Source organism: Ictalurus furcatus, chromosome 8, assembly GCF_023375685.1.
Source record: "Ictalurus furcatus strain D&B chromosome 8, Billie_1.0, whole genome shotgun sequence".
Classification (NCBI taxonomy): Eukaryota; Metazoa; Chordata; class Actinopteri; order Siluriformes; family Ictaluridae; genus Ictalurus; species Ictalurus furcatus.
The window spans coordinates 25,439,417-25,458,278 of NC_071262.1; the positions used below are offsets into that span (position 1 = coordinate 25,439,417).

General features: G+C 41.0%; 1 protein-coding gene across 2 annotated transcripts; it reads right to left on the reverse strand.

Moving 5' to 3' along the window:
* Positions 1-1,516: 1,516 nt before the first annotated feature.
* Positions 1,517-18,181, reverse strand: ankrd13d (ankyrin repeat domain 13 family, member D). 2 transcript variants are annotated; one of them, XM_053631727.1, is made up of 16 exons: positions 16,921-18,181; positions 16,095-16,227; positions 15,732-15,856; positions 15,608-15,653; positions 15,279-15,422; positions 14,789-14,978; positions 14,245-14,311; positions 12,921-13,002; positions 12,129-12,190; positions 9,325-9,455; positions 9,083-9,240; positions 7,507-7,620; positions 4,814-4,986; positions 2,450-2,532; positions 2,087-2,314; positions 1,517-2,004 (listed from the first exon to the last, which is right to left on the reverse strand). In XM_053631727.1, exons 1-16 carry the CDS (start codon positions 17,002-17,004, stop codon positions 1,941-1,943), a joined length of 1,884 nt encoding a protein of 627 aa, XP_053487702.1. In that variant the 5' UTR covers positions 17,005-18,181; the 3' UTR covers positions 1,517-1,940. The 2 variants fall into 2 exon arrangements, with proteins under 2 accessions (XP_053487702.1, XP_053487701.1); XM_053631726.1 differs by having other exon boundaries at positions 16,095-16,230.
* Between the last annotated feature and the right edge of the window lie 681 nt (positions 18,182-18,862).

Here is an 18,862-nt window from a genome sequence, read left to right on the forward strand (position 1 = left end):
TTTTACAGATTTTATCATTTGTGATGCATATTACTAACCAATAGAATTCCCTTTGTACTTTTTGTTAAGATGGACTTAAAAAAAAAAAAAAAAAAAAAAAAAAAAAAAAAAGGACAAAAGATTTGTACTGTTGTACTACTAATCAAATAAATCGGATTATTTTCGGGCAGTTTTTTTTTTTTCAGTTCTGTTCAATTGTATGTTGTATAGAAATTCTCACAAAGTAACATAATATAAATCTGGATGTAGGTTTAGATCTCTAATGAATAAGCCAGAGGTGACAGTAGCAATAAGAATAAACAAAACATGAAAGAAAATCATGAAAGAACATGAGGAGGAAACCTGAAGAGGAACCAGAGTCAAACGGGAACCCATCCTCTTCTGGGTGTAACTGGATAGTGTGATTATAGATCATTACTCTTCCATAATCGTGTATTGTAATGTCAAAAAGTACTGCGTGTGTTGAAAGGAGGTTCTGTATGAATATATTGTGAATAAATGTCTTCAGCACAGGAAAGTCTTTACGATTACAGCAGCAGACTTTAGGTAGGCTACATATCTACAGCTTGTCCCCAAACGTCTCCTTTTTTTTTTGTTTTTTTTTTAAGCAAAATGTCTTGTAAAATTTTGTATACTTAGTTTATATATTTTATATATCTACACTACCGGTCAAAAGTTTAGGCACACTCATCCTTTATTTTTATTCTTTCACATTTTAGAATAATAATAAAGTCATGAAAACTCTAGAGTAACACAAATGGAACTATGGGAATTATGTAGTGATAAAAAAAATCCAAAATAAATCTAAATAATTTAATATTTCAGCATCTTCAAAGTAAACGCCTTTTTTGTCTAGAATTTCCAGAAATGTATTCTTGGCGATTTCTTGAGGAATTTCCCTGAGATGCTTTTTAAACAGTATTAAAGGAGTTCACACCGACGCTGGGCTCTTATCGCCTGCTTTTCGGAATATTTCGCTCCGAGTCGTCCGTTTAACAAATGACTTTTTTTTTTTAAATTTATTTTTACAATGTGCTGTCAGGCTAAGAACCTGCCAATTATATCCCACTCCTCCAGTGACTGGGTGCAATTCATTTGCTAGCGATGAGAAATAAAAATAAATAAATAAAGAATGAAAACACCATTAGCTGTTTGGAGTTTGCATGACGGAGACGGTTCTCTGGTCTGATGAGACCGAAATTGAATTTTCATTTGGCACAAAGTGGTAGGTTTGGATGAAACCCAGCACTGCTCATTAATCTGAGACGTGAAGCATGAGGGTGGTAGCATCAGAATGCTTGTACAACCAAAAAAGGTCTTCTTTTTGATTAAATAATGGTTGTGTCACCAAAAATGTGCAATTGTTAAGACATATTGTGTAAATCAAATAGTAAACATCCCTAAACAAGTCTATTTCATTTTCAGGTTGTAATGATAGAAAAAGCATTTGATTATAGTTTCAGGACAAGGACGAGAAGCAAACACGGACATGAATAAAAATCACCGAAGATTGTGAAAGTGTTTCAGATACATTTAATAATTATTCTCACATGTTTGTTAGCCAACATATTTAACTCATTTTATGCAATAATTTTTTTTGATCACTTTATGCATCGCCATAGTTATCATTTCATATTCACATTATCAGTATTGTGTAATAAACATAACGTTTGAACATTTTCACTCAGAACGATGACAGAGATTGAGAGGATATCATTGACATTGTCTTGCCATGCTCATGGATTGATGTTATTCATTCATGTGCTTTCTTTCATAAAGTGGTACTCCTCCATTTCTCTCTCGCTCTGATCTCTTGATTAAGCCCTCTGTCCCATTTCAAATAAAAAAAAAAGAAGCATGAATCTTATATAATAATCTAACACTGCAGGAAAAAAAGCACAAATAATAATAAATTAAGCTTTTTGATACTGTTAGTGTAGTCACTTCTCTGTGAGTGACAGCTGTATTATCCTTTCAAGCTCCTCCTCCTCTTCTCTTCTTTTCCTGTCGCAGAACAAATCACTGGTCAGTGTAAACATTTAAGCGATACCTCTACCTGTCATTTCTACATTCCCTCCTTCCTCACCTGTCCAGCTCCTCCTGCTCTCTGCACGAAAGCTCCATCGCCAGACGCAGCTGCTCGTCAAAGCTGGTTGCTATGGCAAACGCCCCAGTTACCCGCGGATCAACCAACGAGTTGTAGGAAGGTGGAGAGTTGAGGGCTTGGTCGGGTGAGGAACCTGGCGGAGACTGAGCAGGAGCTTCCCCACTTTCTCCCCCAGCCAATGACAGAGACAGGGACTCCTGGATCGCCCTATCAGACAAACACAGGAAGTGTTACACGTACAGGCATTACAGACACTCTAGCATGAGAATACATCAAAATTCAATCTGGAGATGCTCTTGATCCAAAACACACACACACACACACACACACACACACACACACCGCTCGAGCTGGGAGTCCTCCTCGTAAAGCGGAGGCTGAGAAGACACTGGACGAGTGTTCGTGAGAGCCTCCCATATGGTCACCTGAAGAAATAAAAATAACTAGTTAGGTATATTTATAGCTCCTTTATACCAACACCAGCATGTCTTGTGTGGGGGAAAAAAAAAAACGGTGTATAATAAATTTTTACTGATCCAAATGGTATCAAAATACAGGGCAATCCTAGAAGAACACGTTTTTCCAGTCTAGTGTGAAGTATGAAGCATGGTGGTGGTAGCATCATTTTCTGGCAACGCTTTTCATCAGCAGGAACCCAGAAACTGGTCAGGGTTGAGGGCAAAATGGATGAAATACAGAGTAGTCCTAAAAGAAATCCTGTTCCAGTCTGCAAGAAATGTGAGACTGGGGTCCATGCCCACCTTCCACCAGGACAACAACAACCCTAAGCTACTGCCAAAGCTATACTGAAGTGATTCGAACCCAAGAACCTGTGATAGAACGGCCCAGTTAAAGCCCACGAATCAGATTAGTGTCCATCTGATCTGATGGGAATGGGGGTTGACTGACATGACAGCCACATAATGAAGCATGGTGGTGGGAGCATCGTGTTTTAGTGAGGCTTTTTATTGCTAGGGGCTAGGAAACCGGATAGGGTTAAGGGCAAATGATGACAAACAGAAAGTGATAATCCTAGAAGAAAACTTGCTCATGTCTGCAAGAGACATGTGGCCAAAGGTGGTCCTACAAAGTACTGACCCAGAGGGGTGAATATTTATGCCACCCACAAATGCTTTTTTTGTTGTTGTTGTTGTTTAATTAACTTTTCTCTCAGGGTAAAATAATCGTTTTTGCGCCTTCAAATGTTAAAGCAAGCCAAACGGTAAAAATATAGCCAATTAAGCTCCAATTACAGGTTGTAACACTGCAAGATGTAGAAAACGTCAAGGAAGGGATGATTAATAAAGTGCCTTGCAGAAGTATTCATGTTGCACGTGCACATAAATCGCGTTTCATGCAACTTTTCATCCCAAACAGTATAAAAGCAGATAAAAGGCAAACAGATCTGAGGTATTAATCAATGCAGAATGGCTTATCTCGCTTTGCAGGATGTTCAAGGTTTCCTTAGCTAAGTGACATATCAGCAGAAACATTCTTTTTGAAACCGTACTGCTTCATTAGAGAAGAAAATGAGGCATACACGTGTATGTAAAAGTCCCTTCAAACATTGGAAGCTTTGGCTACAGGCACATTTCAGAACCAAAGCTGACACACAGGAGGTATTTCCCCAAATAGCGTGTCTAACGGCGAAGGAGGACGACATGGTAGCTGGGGAGAAAAAAAAACAAAAAAAAACAACTCAATTGACTGCAACATGCTCGGCCGTTGATTTGGTACGTACTGATCAGTATACGAGTGTAGTATGAATACAATCCGAATATACTACATCCGTGGCGTTGGCACGGTCGTGTGACCATAATAACCGCAAAAACCTCCGCTGTTTCGCGCCAGTCCCGTTGCCTTATGGGATAGCGCAGTGTCCACTGGTTCCATACTGCAGAATCTCAGCAGAAGCAGTAGGTCATCCAGGGATTTCTCACCTACTGTTTTACGAATACTGAGAATTCTCAGTGCTACTCATACAGTGTACTGCTTTTCACCTACTGTATAGTAGGGATATTCGAAGCGGCTAATGTTTTCTGCTTCAGAAACGTTTTTTTCTTTTTGTGTTTCCATTGCTATCAAAATAAAAGTCAGATAAAGTCAAATAAAAGCACTATTTACATACCCCACATGGTTTAATTGGGTGTGTCTGGGGGGAAAACAATCAGTGACATGTACACTACATGACACTCAAGCTTTTATTTAATTTCTTTCCCCCACATTTTATAATAATAATAAAGTCATCAAAAACTCTGGAGTAACACAAATGAAACTATGGGAATTATGTTGTGATTAAAAAAATCCAAAATGAATCAAAAGTAGACGCCCTTTTTGCTTAGAATTTCCAGAAATGTATTCTTGGCGTTTTCTCACCCGATTTCTTGAGGAATCCCCCTGAGATGCTCGGTAGTGAATGCGCATCGCAGCTGTGAACAATTAGAAAACAGGGTTCCTCGGGGATACTTAAAGAAAGGCTTTGTTGTAGAGGTTCCTCCAGAGGAGCAATCCAATCCATCACCTCTTTTGGGTGATAGACAGAGAAGAATTTTTTTTTACAAAGCCTCCGTTATTCTTTCTGTATTCACTTTTATTACATATGAGAAAGGGCTTTAGTTGTGTCACACCATGAATCTATATGCCTTTGTTTATTTGATACTGATAAATCAGACCGAAGGGTTACAGGACAACGAGAGTACGGGTTACCTGATCACTTTCCGTCCCTGCGTCCAGCAAACTCTGCTGAATGGCGAACTGCAGCAGGTTATCATCCTCGTCTCTCAGAGGCTCGTTACGGCCCGGACCGAGCGTCGTGTAATCTGCCGGAGGCTCGAACACAGACGGGTCCACCTCGCAGTGCAGGAGGGGAGGGCTCTGACCTGAAAGCGCAGTGAAGTTTCCATAGCAAACAAATCATACTCTCAAAAATATACAGTATATAAAGGCTTCTCTTTCCTATACGAGTCCTATCAAAGTAAGCTACGTTGAATAAGATTCAATAACTACTGTAAATATTTACTTAAATCACGATAGCTGTATCTGCTCTGCAGTTAAAGTCGTTCCTGACAGCGCTTCTCCGCTAAACAGCAGGGCAAACCCAGGACTACCTGCTGAATGCATGCGTCACGTTCACACAGTTTCTCTGGAGGTTATCATGTGCTACAAGTAATAATATTCTACTAAAATGGATTTGCGTCAGTAAGTCTGAATTAACGGAACGGGATGAGATGCATGCAGATGCAAACATGACAATACATTCATCTTTAGCGAACGTACAGTTAAAAAAAAACGTTCGCTTAATGGTTGCGCCCAAGCACAGTCAAGTGTGCCAACACTTTAGGAAAAATCCACACATTTGAGTGCAAACCATACCAGATTATTATTTTTTTTAAAGCCAAAAACTCACAATAAGCCGTGCATCTGTTAACTTTCTACCCTACATGTGAGTGCACTAGGTAGAGCATTCAGTTCCTTTATGTTGTATCCTGTAGTATATAGGATATAGTATACGTTTGCTTGTATTTTCTCATTTGTAAGACGCTTTGGATAAAAGCGTCTGCTAAATGAATAAATGTAATGTAAATGTAAATACAGAGTGTAAGTAAAGTGAACAGGAAGGTATTTGTAATATCGCCCTAACTAGAAAATGCTGTATTTGACTTGGATCAAGGGGAAGACGTGAAGATGTAAGATGAAGCTAAAATACTGATAATAAAATGTTTAACCAGTTTTAACTGTTTATCCTGATCAGGATCACGGTGGATCTGGAGTCTATCCCGGGAATACCGGTGCGTGAGGAGAGGTCACACCCTGAATGAGACGCCGGGGGCACATTCACAGATATGTGCGATTTAAGATAGACAATCCACCAAAACATTTTGGACAGTGGGAGGAAAAACAGAGAACCCAGAGGAAACCCAGGTTGAGTTTCATGGGGAGAACATGCACAGAACCTCAACACAGAATGCAACACGTCCCTACTTTCTCCGTCTGCGGATTAATAAAGTATTATCTTATCTTATCTTAACATGAGCTCAGGAGAGAACCGGAGATTCTGGAGCTGTGAGGCAGGAACGTAACCTGCTGTGCCACCGTGGGTCCATGTAAATAAAATCTGAGGACATTAAACTGCTGTTTAAGGGGCCGTTCACATATAGCATCATTTGCATGCTCAAGTTCATTATATACATATATATATATTTATATATATATAAAACTCATAGAGAGTGACACCATTGCGACGCTCATGCGGTGTGACACGCTCGTTTTTCAAGATGAAAAAACCCCCCAACTTTTCAGAATGCCGCAAGCGCACCGCAGGTCACGTGACAAGAACCAACCAATCAGCTTCACCCTTTCCGTAAGCAACATTGAAAGCTCAGCCGAGATGGAGGAACAGCTGATCATAGCCGTACAGGGATACCCAGGGCTGTCCGATTTGTCAAGCGCCTATTATTCAGACGGAGCTCTTGGATTGGATTAGTCGGTGAAATTCTCCGTGTTTTCTACTGTACGTGCTTGAAGGATGGGGTGCAATCCAAACACGGCGGGGGTTTTATTTTTCTCTCCGCTCCATAAATAAATCTAGTAGCAGAGCTAGTGCAAGGGATTTGCGGTGCTGAAAAATCCATCCTGTGCTAAAACTTCCTCGTCGTCATGGAGAGCGCAGCTCGTGGTTGCCTAGCAATGGTAGAAACCACGGGAGCACAAGCTCCCGAGCGTTTCAGAAAGAATGTGAAAGCGGCGCGGACGTGTTTTCCACGTGTTTTGAGGCGTGACATGTGAATGGCCCCTAAAACTGATGTTGCCTGTTAAATCAGCCAGAACCTTTTTAGTTTTTTTGATAAGGGTGAGAATCTGGCACAGACACTACACTAGCATTCTGCTGAAGGTATTAAAGTGACTTCAGTCAGAGACATTAATCAGGTCTTCTTGGTGACTATTTGATTAATCAGTGGCCTGCGTTATTTTTAGTTCATACTCGGTTCACGTGGTACTTGGGCAAGAAGGGTAACCAAATTTAGCATGGGTACTTGAGCACATCATGGCCCATGTGGCAGTGGAAATAGCATCAGTGTCGAGGGTTGTGTGTGACATGTTGCACCGTCTAGCTTGAAAAGTGCTATTAGGCTCAGGAATCATTAACTTAACCTGATCTGTAATTCAAAGGGTTAGGATTCTGCCACCAAGAGGGTGTGAGTTTTAATCTCCCACTGTAGAACCCTGCAAGAACCCTTAACCCTCAACTCCTTCATCTGTACGTCGCTTTGTATTAAAGCATTTGATTCATTAATAAATGTCAATGCAAGTCATGTAAAATAAACTCCATTAAAAAACGAACAACACGTATCATTAGTATTAACTTGACATGATTGGCGAGGATTAAAAAGCGGTCGTACCTGCATCGGTGGCTCCTTCGGGCGAGTGCACGGTAACGGAGCTGACCGGCTCGTCGCAGCCGCACAGGTTACTGAAGGTCACCCGTGCATTCAGTACATGGAAGATAGGGATCTCTGGAAGGTAAAAACGGTGAGACAACTTATAAAGACACAAAGCTTGCTGAAATATCTAAGAGCAGTACGTCTAGGGAGCTGGAATTGTATAACCTTGTTTAGTCATGTACCAATCACTGGTTATATACAGCTGCGGTCATAAGTTTATACGACATGCACATCAATAATTTAAAAATAATAATAAGAGGGATCATTAAGTGCTGCCCTGTATAAACTATTTCACGTTACAGATGTTTACATATAGTCAACCAGACACAATAATAACTGAGTTTACACAAATGAACCACTTCAAAAGTTTACACACGCTCGATTCTTAATCCCGTGTGTCGTTACCTGGATGTGTTTATGTTTTGTGGGAGTTCTTCACGAGTCCCTTGTTTGTCCTGAGTGGTTAAACTGCCCACTGTTCTTCAGAAAAATCCTCCAGGTCCTGCACATTCTTCACTTTTCCAGCATCTTCTACATATTTGATTCCTTTCCTTTTAACGGCGGCTATATGATGTCGAGATCCATCTTTTCACACTGAGGACGACTGAGGGACTCATACACGACTATTACAAAAGGTGCAAACGTTCACTGATGCTCAAGAAGGCACCACGATATAGGATTAAGAGCCAGGGGGGGTGTAAACTTCTGAACAGGATGATCGGTGTAAATTGTTATTATTTTGTCTTCTGGGAAACATGTAAATATCTTCTGTAGCTTCTGAAGGACAGTACTATATGGAAAAAAAAGTCCTTTAAATAAAATAATTTACACTGATCATCCTGTTCAGAAGTTTACACCCCCCTGGCTCTTAATCCTATATCATGTTGCCTTCTTGAGCATCAGTGAACGTTTGCACCTTTTGTAATAGTCGTGTACGAGTCCCTCAGTCGTCCTCAGTGTGAAAAGATGGATCTCGACATCATATAGCCGCTGTTAAAAGTGAAGAAAGTGCAGGACCTGGAGGATTTTTCTGAAGAACAGTGGGCAGTTTAACTGCTCAGGACAAACACGGGACTCGTGAAGAACTCTCACAAAACATAAACACATCCAGGTAACGACACACGGGATTAAGAATCGAGCGTGTGTAAACTTTTGAAGTGGTTCATTTGTGTAAACTCAGTTATTATTGTGTCTTGTGGACTACATGTAAATATCTGTTCTGTGAAATAGTTCATTCAGGGCAGCGCTAAATAAACAACTAAACGCAATTTGTATGATCCGTCTTATTTTATTTCTTTTTAATTATTAACCTTTTGCAGATTCTGACAGGCTTATGTAAACTTATGACCTCAACTGTAATAGATCATGATATCCAACATATATAATTCAAATAATGTGCACTCCCCCTCCACACATTAATCTGCTTTCAGAGTCCAAATCAGAGGAACATTCAGAATCAACAAACAGACTAATATGTGTAAAGGCATCCTGAATCTAGCATCAGTAGGATCGTACCACAGCTACTGTCTCTCACCTATCTTCACAGGGAAGCCAGGTGGCAGGCGCAGGGTGATGAAGTCACGCAGTTTAGCAAAGTGAGCATTAGAAATAGCCATGAGATCAATAATGGGTGTCACCTGCTCAGCCAGTGAAAGAGGGTGGGCCTCACTTAACCACAACGTGGCCTTAAACCTAAAACAGAGAACATACACAGGTTATAAGACACACAGCGTGCTAGAGAATAGAGAACAAGATGTGCCTGCTGGTTTTCAGTACCTCTGCACCTTGCTGGTGAGCTCGATGGGCCTGCCGATGTCTCTGCCGTTCAGGTTGAACTCAGGGTCGAAGTACTCCTCGGCCGTGATGTCTGTCGGGTTATTAGGACTGGCACACTGAGATACCTGACTCTGGAAGAACAAGCATGACGGCAAGCAGCCAGTGAATCGAGATCCAGAACATCTATAAAGCATTTAGGTTGACATTAAATGATGTATGGTTGGGGGGAAAGTGAACCACAGCGTAGAATAATTCATATTTTAAAAGGTGCAATAGGTGATTTATTTATTTACTTACTTACAACTCCAATTCAAAAAAAAGTTGGGACGCTGTGTAAAATGTAAATAAAAACAGAATGCAAGGATGTGCAAATCTCATAAACCTGTGCGTTATTCACGACAGGGCATAGAAAACGTATCGGAGGTTTAAACTGGGTAAATGTACCATTTTAAGGGAAAAAATAAGGTCATTTTGAATTCGTTGGCTGGAACACGTCTCAAAAAAGTTGAGACGGGGGCAACAAAAGGCTGGAAAAGTAAGCGTTACTAAAAAGAAACAGCTGGAGGAACATTTTGCAACTAATTAGGTTAATTGGAAACAGGTCAGTAAGATGATTGGGGATAAAAAGTAAATCTTGGAAAGGCAGAGTCTCTCAGAAGTAAAGATATGGGTTGGAATCCGGATGGAAGCATATGTTATGTTGCTCTAAAACCTGTATATACCTTTCAGCATTGATTGTGCCTTTCCAGATGTGCAAGCTGCCCATTCGATAGGCACTAATGCACCCCCATACCATCGGAGATGCAGGCGTTTGAACTGAGCGCTGATAAAAAGCTGGCTGGTCCCTCTCCTCTTTAGTTCTCTTTAGTTTAGAGGACGCGGCATCCATGGTTTCCAAAAAGAATTAAAAATTTCGATTCGTCTGAACCACAGAACAGTTTCCCACTTTGCCTCAGTCCATTTTAAATGAGCTTTGGCCCTGAGAAGACGGCGGCGTTTCTGGTTCATGTTCACATATGGCTTCTATTTTGCATGATAGAGTTTTAAACAGCATTTGTGGATGGCACGGCGAACTGTGTTCACAGACAATGAGTTCACAGACAATGAGACAATGGAGGTGTTTCTGAACCCATGCAGTGATTTCCATTACAGAATCATGATATTATGTACTGTAGATGATGAGTTATTCATCAATATTCTTCGCAATTTTACGTTGAGGAACATTACTCTGAAATTGTTCCATAAATTATAGACGCAGTTTTTCACAGATTGGTGAACCTCTGCTCATCTTTACTTCTGAGACACCCTTCCTCTCTAAGATACTCTTTTTATACCCAATCATACATCTTACTGACCTGTTCTCAACTAACCTCCAGCTGGTTCTTTTTATTAACACTTACTTTCCCAGCCTTTTGTTGCCCCGTCCCAACTTTTTTGAGACTACCTTATTTTTTTCCTTAAGTTTCCTCAGTTTAAACATTTGATCTGTTTATGTTTATGAATAACATATGGGTTTATGAGATTTGCAAATCATTGCATTCTGTTTTTATTTACATTTCACACAGCGTCCCGACTTTTTTCTTTTTTGGATTTGGGGTTGTATTTTTTTTTTTTTTTAATTTCGTTCAAACAACCTGGAAAATATGTCGAGCATGATCAAAAATAATTGTTTGAAGCAACGGCATCAGCACGAGTATATCGTGTGTTTGAGAAAACCCATCTGGAAAACTGAGCTCCAGTGTGTTTGCACGGGTCTTTTTATAGCCACGCCCCGATACCACTTCACTCCGCCCCATCTCTCATGTCTCGCTTTGTTCAGGGAGGAAACATGGAAAAATCTGGTAAGCGTCCAGCAAAGCCGGAAACTTTTACCAGGCTGTGCTTCCAAAAAAAAAGAAAGCAACCTAATGACGTGAAATAGTATAAAACATTAGTAGCGCATTTCCAAAACGGAGAAAATGAAATGAAACAAACGCTACTTTCATCATCCTTATCTAAATAATGAAGTAAGACAAACCACCTACCCCACTGCAGCCAGGTTCAAGTATAAAAAGTAAATTAAAAAAATTCAATCGTTCCAGCGTTGTTGTACTTCTCCTACTTAACCACTGGAGATACGATCGTAATTATTCTTGACTAATCCACCTTTAAATGTTTATACAACACACTTCACACCTTACAAGACTGGAACCTTTTCCTGGATTCTCAGTATGACTATTATGCAATTCTAAACTTTTTGTCTGTACAGAGATTAATAGAAATAATCTGAGATTTGCTGCCACACTCATGACACACTAAAAGCAATTCTCTCTCTAGCTCTGTTTACACTGTGGCAGTGTATATTACTGTATATGTGATCTACTTACTAAGACCCTTTTACATTAGCTAATTGCAGAGGCCAAAACTGCTAGCAAGTCCTACGCTAATGTTCCTAATGCACGTCTCTAATGCGCTCTGGCCATAATACAGGGGTGTAACGATTTCTGCAGCTCCACTTTTCCTTAAGACCAAGATGGACGCACTCTACACCAGAGCTTCCCAACCACAACAATGCGCCAGTGAGGAAATTAGGAAATTCCCGCAGGGGATGTAAAAAAAAAACAACAACAAAAAAAAAAACCCCAGACCATTTAACAAATAAATCAGTATGAGAAACAAGCTTTCTGGCTGACCAACACACACACACACACATCTTTTCATACACATTCACTGTATAAAGAGCTAATGGAGGAATGAAGCATTAATACAACATATCATTAGAGAACAGCATGAGTGTGGAGCATGCAGGACGTAATCATCCTCACCCCGTTGTTCGACACGTGCTGCTCTGCAATTCCAAGGAAAGACTGAAGAGGAGTTCTGGACCCTGGAGACGGAGACGAGAGAGAAAGAAAGAAAGAACGAACGAAGGAAAATGCACAATTTTAGCTATTTACATGGCTGAAAGCGGTGTTCATTATTTCACTTGTGTGTGTATGTACATTTACTGTATGTACACTACCAGTCAGAAGTTTGTGGTCACCTGACTGAAATGTTTCTCATGATCTCAAAAGCTTTTGATCTGAAGGTGTGTGATTAAATGTTTGAAATCGGTGTCGTAGACAAAAATATAATCGTGCCGATATGTTCATTTCTTTCATTAGAAAACTAACGTTTTATTTACAGAAAATATTTATTTAAACGGACGATTCGGAGCGAAATATTCCGAAAAGCAGCCGATAAGCGTCCAGCGTCGGTGTGAACTCCTTTAATACTGTTTAAAAATCATCTCAGGGAAATTCCTCAAGAAATCGGGTGAGAAAACGCCAAGAATACATTTCTGGAAATTCTCGACAAAAAGGGGCGTCTACTTTGAAGATGCTAGAATACTAAATTATTTAGATTTATTTTGAATTTTTTATCACAACATAATTCCCGTAGCTCCATTTGTGTTACTCCAGAGTTTTGATGACTTTATTATTATTCTAAAATGTGGAGAAAGAAATAAAAATAAAGAATGAGTGTGTCTAAACTTTTGACTCGTAGTGTACATGTGAGTATATATGTATATATGAGGGTTTGTGTATGTTTGTGTGTGTGTGTGTGTGTGTGTATACCTTTGCATCTGGACTTGTCCTGATCAGAGAGGTGTTCAGTTCGAGAGCGTGTCACCAGCTCCACATTACTGGCGCTATACACCTTCATGTCGATACCGAAACACATTATCAGCGTTGCAATAACGTCACTAGACAAAACCACTAATACTATAATTAATACTCGTCACAGATTCTGGAGGACCATGTGGTGTTACTGTGTTTTCCAGATTATGAGGTGATACTTATACTTGTTACTTATATAGATATACTATATAAAGAATGAAACAGAGAGAAGAAAAAAAAAAAAATCACATGTTCGATAACGAGAACAAACTTCCGTGACACAAAACATGGAAGGAATATCGGAAGGAAAAAAAAACAAAAAAACAAACAAAAAAAACAGTGCACAGATTTAGAGATTTCGGGAACATAAATATTTATAAACCGTGTATGTAAATGATGTAAAACAAAATTTTGGGGGAATTAAAAAAAAAAAAAATTACATGTTTTCATGCAAAGTAGGTCCACTTGCAGCAAAGTGCAACTTCTAAGTCTTTTACTGAACAATGAACCTGAACATTATTTTAGATTTATTTGATATAACATCGAATAATATATAGCCGAACATCATACTTTTAAATGTTTTAACTTTAACATTAAACACTGGATGTCATTTTACTACACATTATATAAAATAAAAACGCCTGGTGTATTAAAGAGACAGTTCCTGCGTACCAATTCGCCTACTTATACTATACACTAAAAGGATGTAGTCCGTCTGTGATTTTTGAGTGTGTAGCAAAAGAGTATGCGAGTACTGGGACGTACTAACACCTAACATGTAACCGTAGCGAAGAGAACGTTGTTGAGAACTCCTCGTTTCATCATTTCAGCTTTTCTTCATTCGTTATTCCTTCTATCGTTCCATTACTCCTTATGTTTCATTTACGCCTCTCTAAAATACGCATCGCTTCTTTAAAATACGCTCGTCCGGCACGTTTGCAGGTTGAATTCGGTGAAGTAAACCGTAACAAAACTCCTCCTCCTTCTCCCTTGTGCAAGGAGTTATGGGTAATATTAGCTGAAAAAGTGTCCACGGATCCACGCTTTGAAAATCTGCCGGAAATATTAGACCATCTTTGTGATACTCATTTCAACATACTACAGTTTGGGACGCGCAAATTCTAATCTCGGATACTATTAGTAGGCGAATCGGGACGCGGCACGTGAGTCTGAGATCTCAGTGAGCTCTAAACTTTCCACTTGATATCATTTTAAAAAGAAGTTCAAGCAAAACCACGTTGTGTGCCTAATTAAGCAGCAGCAGTGTGTAAATCAGTCTAACCTTTGCCTCGTATCCGCTGACCAGCTCCGTCTTCTCCGAGCGCCAGCCCCAAATCCCAGACTTGTTCCTGAAAACATCGAGTCTGATGTCACGCTTTAGTTTCGAGAGAAATACAATACAAAATGCGCCTCTGAAAGATCTTTCGTTATTTCCGCTGCCGAATTCTCGATTCTGATTGGTCAGAAGGCGTCGGTTCGTTTTCTAACAGCGTGAGCTGCGGTTTCTATTATGGGTTTCATTATGGGTTTTCCATAGAAAGCCGTGTTTTTTTGGAGAAAGAGAGGAATAAAGAGAGTCTGGGAAGGGAATGACTGGTTATAGTTGTTATAGTGGTTTGTGGACGTTTCACACCATTAAACGTAACTGTAAGTGGATAAAAAGTACTCCGTGTTGTTCTTTAATTAACGCAAAAATAATCATCGAGGTATAAGAGGAATAAAAACGCATGCTGTATTTGGAAGATGATCAACTTCAGGTGGTGATGCCCTTTTTTGGCGATGAGGGACACTGAATGGAGTGCGTGTGTGCGTGTGCATGTGTATACCTCTCAAAGGCGATGTTGCGTGTGTTAAGGTGTGTGGAGACGATGGGAGAGGTGAGCCTCTGCGCTGTGTTTTCTTGTGACGGCAGCATGGCAGCGAGGAGGGACGGCGCGTCACGCGGAGACAGAGACAACGGCTCCGTGTACACCACCTGCTTCTCGTGGTCCACCTCCATCACCATGGCCCCACCGTCTGGATCACACACACACACATCATATCATATACTGCACATATTTTCACTTTCCAGGACCATCACTTCCTGTTTTGTATAAAAACATTTTTTTAAATCAATTGACGAATACCAATAATCATTCGAATCATGCTACAACGTTTAATCTGGAAGACTCAAACTGTAGTGGAAACCTGCTACATGCGCATAATTACAAATCTGGTATAACACAGACTAAAGGCAGAAAGACGTGTGGAACCTGTTCAAAATTCAACATTAATGCAAATCAAGAGCTCGGTTCTATTCCTTTCTGACCGGCATACCTCCGCCCTTAAAGATGTAGCTGCGGCGGCCCTTGAGCCAGGTCATGTGCTCAAAACCCAGTAACGTGGTGTCCACTCGCAGACACGAGCCGCTCTTCCACACACGGTACACGTCGCTCGGACACACTTTCGACACCAGAGGCACTGCGAAAAGGAAGCAGAAGAGAAAGAAGAAGAAGAAATCTTTCGAGGGCCAGCATCCGAGGAGCTGTCCAGTGCATGGGGTGCTGAAATGGTTCAAGTCAAAGCTCAAGGCCAATACAGAGCCAGAGGATTATCGTGTCCGTGCTGTGTATCAGTGCTGAGAAGAGTACTGCTTCAGGACTTACCCCAGCTCGTAAACTCCCACTTCATCTCCACGTAGAAATCCCGTGCCTGCGATACAACGTACAAAAAAAACGGTAACTACGACGGTGCCTACGAAGTGGATCCGAGCGTCTGAGTGAGTTTTACCTGTCTCAGCTTGCTGAGAAGCTCAGGAATACCAGCTAGTCTCTCTGTGGCTCGTCGGAAATCCCTGTACTGGAGGACCAGCTGCACTAACTCAGGGTCTCCTGTGCTTACTGCTTCCTGTAACACTGCACACATGGTATAAAAGCAAACAGTGCTATTTCCATTCCACTATGCATCCTTAAGGGGATGTCCTATGCTGTGCTTTTATAGGAAAACCATCAACAACAGGGTTGTATGATACGGCCTGATCGATTTACTGTAACCATCCAGAAGGTTCCACAAACAATATATAAATGGCTACAAACACTCGTTCCTTCACCAGGGTTCAGAAGTTAAAAAAGGTGGGGTGGGGACGGGTCTCACCCGTCCATCCTCGTGCAGTGCAGCTTGTAGGATCCGCGTTATGTCGCAACAGCACGCGCGTGGACTCTACATGACCTAGGCACACCGCCAATTCGAGAGGCGTACGTCCACGTGGATCTACACTCTCCATGTCCTGCTAAATATAAACACACACACACACACACACACACATTTGCATGCAATGATTGGAGTGCAGATGGAAATTTTGGACAGTTGTATCCCTCCCCCTGCAGGTTTTAATCCAAGGGTCCACTTTCCCATTAATGGCACCCTTGCACCAATTTATCAACCAAAAAAAGTTTGTTCCCAAACCGTTGCCACAAATTTGGATGTTCACCATCGTATAGAAAGTCTTCGCTTGCTGTAGCATTACAATTTCCCTTCACTGGACCCGAGAGGCACAAACCAGTTCCAGCATGACAATGCCACTGTGCACAAAGCGAGCTCCGTGAAGACACGGTTTACCAAATCTGGAGCAGAAGAGTTTGGAGTAGAGAGATTTGTGAGTGAGCCAAGGTGCCAGGGTTGAGTTCCTGAACGAGGCTCTTACACCTGAACGTGCTCAATTTGCATCCGGTCAGACACTTTGGATAAAATCTAAATGTATCCGGAAAACGTAGACAAAAGGTTACAGTTAAGCAGGTGTCCAATCTTGTCCGCCGGTGTGGGTGAAGGTTTTCCTTCCAACCAAGCAGGAGCCACAGCTGATCTGATTCCAGCTGTTTAATCCATTGATCTTAAGGTGTGGCTTCTGCTTGGGTGGAATGAAAACCTGCACCCACACCAGCGGATAAGACTGGGCACCTCTTACTTTTCACAGATTTACCTGTTTTTTCTTCAGCTCCCTGTCGAGCTCCAAGTACTGATTGTTCCAGACCAGATAATGCAAAGGAAATGCCTCCTGGGCCATTTTTTGGGGGGGGGTTGTTGTTGTTGTTCAACCCAATGCAACCAAATTGTGTCCAATCTTTCCCTCCTAGTCGATTGTGCAGCAGAACGAGTGTCTGAAAAACGGTTTGCTGCATTAAATGCTGTTGACAGCCTTACAAACAAATCCTTCTTCCCTCCTCAGGCTCTCCAAACTCCATCAGTACCATTCATTCTACTGGAAATCCAGTCAATACTGCTTACTGCCATCCATTAATCCTAAGTAATACATATATTCAGCTTTATATTCACGTTTATCAGGGATGGACAGCACCTACAATTTAGATAGATATCTAGTTAGGTCAAATTTGAAATATAAATGAATATTAATCCTAACAACAAGCTTGGTTTTTAAGCTAGCTAGCTGCTCATAGGAAAATCAGTCAATTTGACAGTCAGCGTTAACGGTAGCTAGCTAGCTAGCTAGCTTGGCTAATTATCTTGTAAACTTATTAACGTGTTAAATTTCCCTCCATGTTACTGGTCAAATTGCGTGTAAGGAAAACTATTTAATGTAAATATTTACTGTTTGGCTTTGCATGCTAGTTGGAACTAGCACGGAGAGCCACAGCTAGCTCGGCTAATGGAGTTCAAAATACACTCGCGTTTAGACAACAAAACTAGAATGAACGACTCAGCATATTGATTCGAGTCGCTTTGGTGTAAATTTGTGGCAAAAAAAAACAAACAACAACAACCCCAATCATTAAAAACAAGTAAACAGCGGCCTAGTTTCCTTCCGCATCCAGGTGAAGAGAGCTGAAGGAAGAAGCACGGATGTGTGTTTTTCTCGCGGAGCTCAGAGGAGCATCCTGCCGTCCAGTAGAGCCGCAGCGCCGGGCGCAGCCTCCGAACTTCATCCCCGAGTCAAGACGCGCTGAGCAGGGAGAACACAGAGCTGTAGTCGCACTCATCCACTCCGAAAATAAACTACTTAGTTAATTATTTATCACACGTCGCTTTCACTTCAGTGTGAGGAAAATTGTGTGTGTGTGTGTGTGTGTGTGTGTGTGTGTTCATGAGCATCAAGGCAGCAGTGTTCTCACTATTCATTCATACTGCAGTGTAAAATAGCAGGATAAATGTTTATCCTATATTTACACTCACACACACATTAATTATAATACTTTATAATATTTTAAAATTATTTAAAACATGTAGTTTACTCCTCTTATAGCCTACCCAGCACTAACTGGATGAACACATTGTACTTTTTATCCACTTATAGTTATCCACCTGGCACCTTGTTATCACACCCATGTGTACTTTTTGAACATTCATCCATTTTCCATAGCTTATAATACACAGGGTCATGGGGGAACCTGGAGCCTATCCCATGGGTTGGAATGCCCTCCTGGAGAATTTGGAAACGCCAACCACCCTACGACGTGTGTCTTTGGACTGGGGAGGAAACCTGCAAAACCCGTGGAGAACATGCAAACGCTACACACACACACACACACGGGGCAGAGGCAGGATTCGAACCCCCAACCCAGAAGGTGCGAGGCAGACATCTTCATTCCAGATTTAGTCTGTTATAATAACCTCTACTCTTCTGGGAAGGTGTGTCATTTGTGTCCGCAAACTTTTGGCCAGATAATGGAGCAGCTATAAACAGTCATTCCCTCTCAACAGTCTCTTTTTTTCTCCCCAAAAAAAAATGCTTGTCAAGTTATCCAAAACCACAAAGAATAAACTCTTATGAGTACTTTCCCATGGAGGAAAAATTACTGTCCCAAAGCACTGACACTGGAGACTCCTTCTATAAATGTGTAATATTCACACCACCCTCTTACATAAAACTTCCTAAAACATCACGTCAATGATTCCAAGTGTTCAAA